General features: G+C 48.4%; 3 protein-coding genes across 3 annotated transcripts in view; 1 reads left to right on the top strand and 2 right to left on the bottom strand.

Annotated features, from left to right (window-relative positions):
• Positions 1 to 5259: 5259 nt before the first annotated feature.
• LOC127029740 (histone H4) lies at positions 5260 to 5791 on the top strand. Its single transcript, XM_050915530.1, has one exon. The coding sequence runs from the start codon at positions 5275 to 5277 to the stop codon at positions 5584 to 5586; it is 312 nt and encodes a 103-aa protein (XP_050771487.1). The 5' UTR covers positions 5260 to 5274; the 3' UTR covers positions 5587 to 5791.
• A 41-nt stretch (positions 5792 to 5832) lies between these two features.
• Positions 5833 to 7467, bottom strand: LOC127029730 (histone H2B 7). Its single transcript, XM_050915519.1, has 2 exons — positions 7445 to 7467; positions 5833 to 6263 (listed from the first exon to the last, which is right to left on the bottom strand). The coding sequence occupies exon 2, from the start codon at positions 6260 to 6262 to the stop codon at positions 5882 to 5884; it is 381 nt and encodes a 126-aa protein (XP_050771476.1). The 5' UTR covers position 6263; positions 7445 to 7467; the 3' UTR covers positions 5833 to 5881.
• Positions 6751 to 9036, bottom strand: part of LOC127029726 (histone H3) — a 33444-nt gene continuing 31158 nt past the window's right edge. The window contains exon 4 of the mRNA XM_050915513.1: positions 6751 to 7139. Coding sequence (XP_050771470.1) covers positions 6821 to 7139 — 319 coding nt within the window. The 3' untranslated portion in view covers positions 6751 to 6820. The remainder of the gene's footprint in view (positions 7140 to 9036) is intronic.

Raw genomic sequence — 9036 nt, 5'->3', positions numbered from 1 at the left:
GCCATTCGAACAGCAGAAAAAGGCTGGACCCATGCAAGCCACGTAAAGGGGCCTCTGAGAGACCGTTCTTGGGAAATCACTAGCTTACCTGGGGACTTGAAGATGACTCTTCGGAAATCATAAATGGACACATGTATAATCGTGGAACACGTGAGCAATTATAGTCTATTAGCAGGATACGAATACATTAGCACTGAGGACGTCAGGGTAAAATGTGGTGTATCAAACTGTAATTGTTGTCCTTTTATTTGTTTTAGCTGTAAGGTGTGCCGAGAACGGTGGTGGACCCATTGCCTTTATGGGGTTCCCCCTCGAGGGGTATGCCAAATATGCTGGGTAAAGAGCGTAGGCTCACTGAATTAACTTTGAAAATTAAAGTATCTCAGGAATAATTCGGAAACATTCTAGCAGATGGTGGGAAGTATTTACGCGGGGCATAAATCCAGAACTTTATTGTTATCACCCCAACGAACCAATTCCATTTATAATTGACATTATTAGGGTACAGTGTCGTAAGACCCTTACAGAGGTCCGGTGTGTTTCACCCGAAGTAAAGAATAAAAACTGGGAAACGTACTTACGGAGGCAAGTGCCTAGACGGTACATATACTCTCCTGAAGAATACCCCTGCTGCCGAGAAGATGGTACCCCTCGTGGCTCGAAGCAACCAGGTCGACGAGCGAGGCAGAGGAGTAAAAGACTGTGGAGAAAGGAAACCCCAGAGTGGGACTGCGCTAAGATGCTGGAAGAGTTGCCTCAGGGTTAATAAAAGAAATCCCACCAAGTATGTATCGAATGACAACTGTACTGGAAACAATTGGGCCCTGGGAATACAAACTGTAGCCCCTAATTGGTCGGGTGTCCACCCTTCTCGATATGCCGTGTTTCTGATTATGATAAGTTACCTGAGCATAAATGTTAATGGCTATCCACACCAACCCTTTAAATGGACCCTAAGTCGATTCGAAGATCAGACAGTTATCGCGACCCAGATAACATCTGGAGAACCAAGTTTTAATTCCTCTTTATGCCAGCTAGTCCCAAGAACCCGATGCTGGGAATATATGGGATTCTATATGTGCCCTAGTTCAAATCCTGGAAAAGGGTACTGTAGCTCCCCTAATCAATATTATTGTAGTTATTGGGGTTGTGAGACCATAGCCCCTAGTTGGATACCGGGATACGGCAGAGATAAATACCTAAAGGTCCAGTGGGGTCCGTATGGATGCACCCCACCGAAGGGGTGGAAAGGACGTGGAAACTGTAAATACCTTTTCCTAAATATTACACAACCTATGGATATTGGGTGGACAATTGGAAGAATATGGGGAGTGAGGTACACGGAACCCGGAACCGATAAGGGAGGGCTCATACTAATTAAGAAAGAATCAGTACCCCAGGCCCCCTCTGGGGTTGGCCTGAACTCTGTTATTATTGCAGACGGAGAAACGGATTTAACAGAAATAACTCCATCTGTTTCTGAAAATAACACCAAGATAAATCTGCCAGAACCTGGAACTCCGACTCCTACCCCCCCAAACCAACCCGTTATGGAACCTGTTGCAAGCAAGCTTTCAGGTCCTAAATACAACCAATCCTAATATAACGAAACATTGTTGGTTATGTTATGATATACGCCCACCTTATTACGAAGCTATAGGAGTAGATCACGGGCATAGAAAAGCGAATGGTACCAACCCGGCTGGATGCCTATGGGATGCTCGGAAACAAGGAATTACCATGTCACAAGTCACCGGAAAAGGAAGGTGCCTAGGTACAGTCCCTAGATCTAAACAACATCTTTGCAATAAAACTGTCCAAGGGCCAAGTGGGAGACAGGCGGACTGGTTACTCCCAGCTGAAAACGCAAAATGGGTTTGCTCTCAAACTGGAGTCACGCCCTGTTTATCAACAAAAGTATTTAATTGGACAAAAGAATTCTGTATACAAGTTATTGTAGTACCTAGGGTAATTTACCACCCTGAAAGCTTTATGTACAGTAACCAAGCCTCCTCACTCCATCACATACAGAAGCGCGAACCCTTTACCGCTTTAACCGTGGCAATTCTTATGGTCACTGGAGCTGCAGGAGCTGGAACCGGAATAGCCTCACTAGTACAACAAAATCAAGGATTTCAATCCCTTAGAATAGCAGTAGATGAAGATTTAGTGAGAATAGAGAAAGCCATGACTGCTCTCGAACAGTCTGTAAGGTCATTGTCAGAAGTAGTATTACAAAACAGATGAGGGTTAGACTTAATGTTTTTACAACAAGGAGGTCTTTGTGCAGCCTTACAAGAAGAGTGTTGTGTATATGCAGATCACACTGGAGTAGTTAGGGATACTATGACAAAACTGAGGGAAGGCCTAGAAAAAAGACGAAGGGAATCACAACAAAGTTGGTATGAATCCTGGTTTAATCATTCTCCGTGGTTAACCACCCTAGTATCCACTATTGCAGGACCAGTAATACTATTGATTTTAGGACTAACCTTTGGACCATGTATATTTAATAAGATAATTGGAAATGTGAAAGGTAGACTAGAGGCAGCGCATCTAATGATGGTAAGAACTAAATATGAACCTGTGAATCCGGAAACTGTTTTGGAAGAGACATTAGCCCTGAGTTATGCGGAGCTTCAAAGATTTGATGAACAAAATAATAAAAAGGAAAAGGGGGGATTGTGATAAGTAAAACCCTGAGTTTGTTTGTTAATCAAATCTTGCTTGTATAGGACATGTGGAAAGTTTTTTAAATCGCTGATGTATACCCACAAACATTGTTGGGAAGATAAGTTGGGAATGGTTAACTTTGTTCAGGAAATCGCTTGCAAGTGTTAAGACATTCTTTAGTTATCTAAAGACATGTGGGGGTCCGCTTGCAAGTGTTGAGACATTCTTTAGTTATCTAAAGACATGTGGGGGTAGGGACAGCCAAATATTCGGTAGAATAAACAACTGAGTAACGGCTAAAGAAAGGCGATTCCACAAGAACATGAGTGGGACCTAGGTCACCTAGAGGGCAGCTGAGGAAGACTTCGGCCTTCATCCCAGCAACCCCCAGGAGGCAGATTACGATCACCTAGCAACTGCCGGCGCAGGCGCACACACAACGCAAACGATAGCAGCCGACACGGAAGCAGGAACTAGAGACTGTATAAGCAAGGGAACCCTTCTCCATTTTTGCGCGCGCCGTTGGTAGAGCGGAAACTCCCCGGCCGCCCGGCGCTGTTTTGCTGACTGCTGCTTGCTCAAATAAATTGATTTAAATAATCGGACTGGTTCCATTTCAATTATTAAACCGCAAATTATAACAGATAACAACAGATATTTAAAGAAAAAACCCCTGCTGCCTCATGTTTCTGTGTTTGGAAAAAGTAATAGATATACAAAGATATATATATATATAAAAATATATATCTTCTAAAAGGATAGCAATTTCCTTTTTGCACATGTATCTAGTACACTTCCTACGGGATGAGGGAGGGATGGTAAAGGGAAAGAACTAGGTAAATTTCTTACCTTAAAAATGTGTGAGCCATTATGATTAATAAATAAAGATGGGGGGGGAGAGTTTGCTACAGAAACACATTTTTTTCCTGTCTTACAAAGAAGTTACATAAAATTATGCCAGTGAAGATCTTTTATAATGCTATGAGTTCTCAGAATATGAAGACTAAATGCAAATTAAAACAGAAACCACACCAAAACAAATAGTTCTTCAGCAAATTCTAATTGTCACACTTCTTGAAGACTTATTTCTGTTTATTTCAATATTTCTCTATTAAATTTAAAAAAAATTACTTATTGCCGTAATCACTAGAAATTTGTGAAAAATCTGTGCTGTTAAAAAAAAAAAAACAAAACAAAAAACCAAACAACCAACAAAGCAAAATACCAAGTACCCCAGGACACCTTTTTTTTTCTTTTTAAATTGTGTTTAGTCTCAGTATAAATTAGTTTATTATTATCTGTTACAGGGAGTAAAGTTTATTACTTTGAGCAAGTCTGCCTTAAGCCAGGAAAGTTAGTAATAATAGAATACTGATCTGTATTTTGTTGTGAAACGTTAAAAATACATGTAGTATTTATATTCTAATTGGCACATGTTTAACAAGGAGAAGACCTGAGGATTAGTGTAAGACTATTGAAATAGTCTTTCATTTCTCTTAAGGTGCTGAGCAAGAACGGGTCTCTTGCTTCCCCAGTAGGAAGCACTCCCAGAACATGACGTTGCGACTTGTGCTGCTCCCTTACAGTCTGTTCTCTTAGAAGATTACGTTAGGCTCTCAGTTTTTCTCGCAATGGTCAAAAATATGCTTGATAGGTAAAGGTATGGCAGATGTATGTATGTGTTTGAGTGTGTGTGTGCATGTGCCATGAGAAAAAAAAAAAACAACTGATCAAGTTTTAATGCACACGAAGGAAATACTACATTACATTTTAAAAAGGAAAAACACCCTCCTCTTATCACACAGCTTGAGTGTTTCCTTCCCTTCCTCTTTTAAGGAATACGTAGAAGGACTTAGTAACAGACAGAAGCTGTAGGTCGAAGAGGACGAGGCTGGAGAGATTATGTAACTATAGCTGAGGAAGGCCAATATGCAGGCAAATACTAATAAATAAAAAATTAAAAAGCAACACAGGAAGCGTCCAAAGCCTGACTGGAGCCGGGTGGGGCGAGCGGGCGGGGCGGTAGCGCCGAGCGCGGCCTCGGATTGGTCGGATTTTGCCGCAGACCCGCGGGCAGCGGGGAGGGCCGGGGCCGGGGCCGGGGCCGGGGCCGGGGCCGGGGCAGCCCGAAACGCGGGCCCGGGGCCGCCGCCCCCGGCTCCTGCCGCCGGCGGAGACCCAGAGCTGCCTCGGAACAGTCACCCGCGCAGGGACGGCAGGGACGGGGCGGACGGGACGGGACAGGAAAGAAGCAAAAAGACGCGCAGGCTGACGGCGGGCAGGGGCAGCGCGTAGGGCGGCCCGAGTGCGGGAAGCGCGGGGCAGGAGCCCAGCCCTGCTCGAGAGAGGCAGAGCCGGCGGACGCGTCCCGGGGGCCAGCGCCGGGGCCAGCGCCTCGGCCGCCGTCTCACGGGAAGCCCGTGCCGAGCCGCGCGGGGGCCGGGGGCGGCGGGCGGGGGAAAGGGCGGAGACTGCGGCCGAGCCCCCGCCTCCCCGCCGCCCGCCTCCCGCCGCAGTCCTCAACCAGGTCGGGTCCCGGGGAATATACCGCGGCTCCGCGGCGCTGGCGGCGTGCAGTGCGAGGCTGCGAGTAGGGCAACCATGTCTGGCAGAGGCAAGGGCGGGAAGGGGCTCGGCAAGGGAGGCGCCAAGCGCCACCGCAAGGTGCTGCGCGACAACATCCAGGGCATCACCAAGCCGGCCATCCGCCGCCTGGCTCGGCGCGGCGGCGTGAAGCGCATCTCGGGGCTCATCTACGAGGAGACGCGCGGCGTGCTGAAGGTGTTCCTGGAGAACGTGATCCGCGACGCTGTCACCTACACCGAGCATGCTAAGAGGAAGACGGTGACGGCTATGGACGTGGTCTATGCTCTCAAGCGCCAGGGACGCACCCTCTACGGCTTCGGCGGTTAAACTCGAACTTCAAACTTCACACTGTCAGAACACCAAGGCTCTTTTCAGAGCCACCCACAAATTTCACTACGAGAGCTGTTTATTACTGCAAAAAAAAATATGCAAAAGCAAAGTTCATATGTCAAAGTCATGCAATGTTTCATACTTCAAGCAATGTACATTAATTACTATGTATGCAAAGACTTGATTCATAAATCTGTGAAAAAAACCTTGGTTTTTATTTGCAATTGCAGCTCTTTTTAGGAAAGCGTGGGGGCTCTTAAAAGAGCCGTTTGGGTTATAGATTAAAACCGTTTTACTTAGAGCTGGTGTACTTGGTGACGGCCTTGGTGCCCTCGGAGACGGCGTGCTTGGCCAGCTCGCCAGGCAGCAGCAGCCGCACGGCCGTCTGGATCTCCCGCGAGGTGATGGTGGAGCGCTTGTTGTAGTGCGCCAGGCGCGAGGCCTCGCCGGCGATGCGCTCGAAGATGTCGTTGACGAAGGAGTTCATGATGCTCATGGCTTTGGATGAGATGCCCGTGTCAGGGTGCACCTGTTTCAGCACCTTATACACATAGATTGAGTAGCTCTCCTTCCTTGTTCTCTTGCGCTTCTTGTCGCCCTTCTTCTGCGTCTTGGTCACTGCTTTCTTTGAGCCTTTCTTTGGTGCTGGAGCAGATTTCGCTGGCTCAGGCATCCTTAAAAGTTTTTTTCCAAGATCTTCACTGTACCTCAACAACATACAAAATGGCGCCTGCCCCTCCTATTTATAAGGCCGTTATGCAAATTAGAGGATTGTAATCGTTCCATTCCTATTGGAGTAAAAAATACTAACGTAATTACAGGCACTTCCGTCCTGTAACCGTCATAGCTTAGGCACTGCATCTACACAATTGTGCTTTGCAGTTACGGTGATGGCGGTGCTGCCTACACTAGCAAAAAAAGTTATCTTAATACATAAGAAAACCTGCACTGAGTTTACACTCATTAATGAAATTATTTAAAACGTCTGATCTTAGTACACTGGGTATTTCACAATACTCAAGTTTTTTTGAGGATGTTTAGAGAATGGTTATACTTTGTAGCACCTTTTAAATTCTAAAACCGGTAACCACTCAAAAATGTTTTAACATTACAGGTGTGTTAAAAAATTTAAACCTCAAAATTCAGTAATAAACAGCTCTCGTAGTGAAATTTGTGGGTGGCTCTGAAAAGAGCCTTGGTGTTCTGACAGTGTGAAGTTTGAAGTTCGAGTTTAACCGCCGAAGCCGTAGAGGGTGCGTCCCTGGCGCTTGAGAGCATAGACCACGTCCATAGCCGTCACCGTCTTCCTCTTAGCATGCTCGGTGTAGGTGACAGCGTCGCGGATCACGTTCTCCAGGAACACCTTCAGCACGCCGCGCGTCTCCTCGTAGATGAGCCCCGAGATGCGCTTCACGCCGCCGCGCCGAGCCAGGCGGCGGATGGCCGGCTTGGTGATGCCCTGGATGTTGTCGCGCAGCACCTTGCGGTGGCGCTTGGCGCCTCCCTTGCCGAGCCCCTTCCCGCCCTTGCCTCTGCCAGACATGGTTGCCCTACTCGCAGCCTCGCACTGCACGCCGCCAGCGCCGCGGAGCCGCGGTATATTCCCCGGGACCCGACCTGGTTGAGGACTGCGGCGGGAGGCGGGCGGCGGGGAGGCGGGGGCTCGGCCGCAGTCTCCGCCCTTTCCCCCGCCCGCCGCCCCCGGCCCCCGCGCGGCTCGGCACGGGCTTCCCGTGAGACGGCGGCCGAGGCGCTGGCCCCGGCGCTGGCCCCCGGGACGCGTCCGCCGGCTCTGCCTCTCTCGAGCAGGGCTGGGCTCCTGCCCCGCGCTTCCCGCACTCGGGCCGCCCTACGCGCTGCCCCTGCCCGCCGTCAGCCTGCGCGTCTTTTTGCTTCTTTCCTGTCCCGTCCCGTCCGCCCCGTCCCTGCCGTCCCTGCGCGGGTGACTGTTCCGAGGCAGCTCTGGGTCTCCGCCGGCGGCAGGAGCCGGGGGCGGCGGCCCCGGGCCCGCGTTTCGGGCTGCCCCGGCCCCGGCCCCGGCCCTCCCCGCTGCCCGCGGGTCTGCGGCAAAATCCGACCAATCCGAGGCCGCTCTCGGCGCTACCGCCCCGCCCAGCCGCTGGTCCCTGCTTCCGCTCGTGGGGTGCCCTCGGAGGGACGTTTCCTGGGTAGCGCTGTCTTTGTTCGCTTCGGTCATGGCGGCTCCGCGTTTTCTTTGTCTACCGGGACACTCCGCTGCCGAGAAGCTGGCCCCCGCTCCGTGCAGCCCTGGTGCCGGCCCCGAGCGTTCAGCGCTTTCATGTCTGCACGGAGCGACCTGTCGGTCGGTGCGAGAGGCAGCAGGGAGAGAGGCCTTAAGCAGCAGGGAAAATGGTCAGTGAGGGGCTCTGCTGGGAAACACTTAGACCTGAGGCTGCTGTGAAGAAAACTCGGAGTGGCTGCTTGGGAGCGCTGAAGGGACCGTCCTGCATTCTCTTCAGCCAGACCCAGCCCCGCAGCGCGGTCCCAGGGGCAGCGCTGGCCGCAGGGCGCCGGGCTCCCTCCCGGCAGCTGCCGGCCTATGAAATAGAGAAGTGCTTGCTAGCGTGCAGCTGGCTCCAACAAGTGAAAGAAAACATTGCAGACATTACCAACCAGATGTCTGTATGACATCTGAAAAATGAACAATAACCAAATATTTTTTCTTCAAATGAGGAATCCAGAGATTTTGCTGTGTATTTCACACTTTTGCTAATAAACCTCGCAGACATGCTGCAATACATGCTCCTTACACACTTTTGCTAACAAAGCTTACATACATGTAGGTTGCATTGTATTTGTAAAGTGGATTAATAAATACTGAAAGAGTTATGAGGCTACATTTTTAAATTAAATGTATTAAGATTTTAACTGTTATTTACACACTCAGAATAGAAGTGATATGGCTATGGTACTTGCCAGTTGTTATATTATTAGTATTTTATGCACTTTAAACATGTCTGCCTCTTAAAAATTATTGATGTCCTTTTAAATTTGTACAGTTGTTTATGTAATTTCATTCCTGAATATAATTTACAGAATTTAGGCAATATCTCCAGGATATTTCTTGGTAGAATATATTCCCTAAATTCAGGGGAGAATGTGATTGAGATATTCATGTATTGAGTTACAGGTGTCCAAAAAAGTACAAGTCTTTTTTATTACTATAATTATCACTGTGAAGTCCGTTTTCATTCAAACTGTTATTTTAAACAAATTAAAGTGAAGGAATTACCACTCAATTATATATGACAGGAGCAGGCAAAACTAACTTTAATTTAGACTATGTTCGCTTTTTGACTGAACAGAATGAACTAAACCTGTTTGTAGACTGACTGGAAGGTTTGCCACTAGTGGACCTGCCAGGCTGGTGCCTAACATTACCATTTTGCTCCACAAGGTCTGCTTTGTTCTTTATACCTGAAGATC

The sequence above is a fragment of the Gymnogyps californianus genome, chromosome 1 (genome assembly GCF_018139145.2).
Source record: "Gymnogyps californianus isolate 813 chromosome 1, ASM1813914v2, whole genome shotgun sequence".
In the NCBI taxonomy this organism is placed as follows: Eukaryota; Metazoa; Chordata; class Aves; order Accipitriformes; family Cathartidae; genus Gymnogyps; species Gymnogyps californianus.
The sequence above is the reverse complement of the archived record's forward strand: the minus strand, read 5'-3'. Positions and strand labels throughout refer to the sequence as shown.

Excerpts from the sequence above, each read along its gene's own strand:
- LOC127029740 (XM_050915530.1), top strand. The coding sequence starts at position 5,275 with ATGTCTGGCAGAGGCAAGGGCGGGAAGGGGCTCGGCAAGGGAGGCGCC.
- LOC127029730 (XM_050915519.1), bottom strand. The coding sequence starts at position 6,262 with ATGCCTGAGCCAGCGAAATCTGCTCCAGCACCAAAGAAAGGCTCAAAG.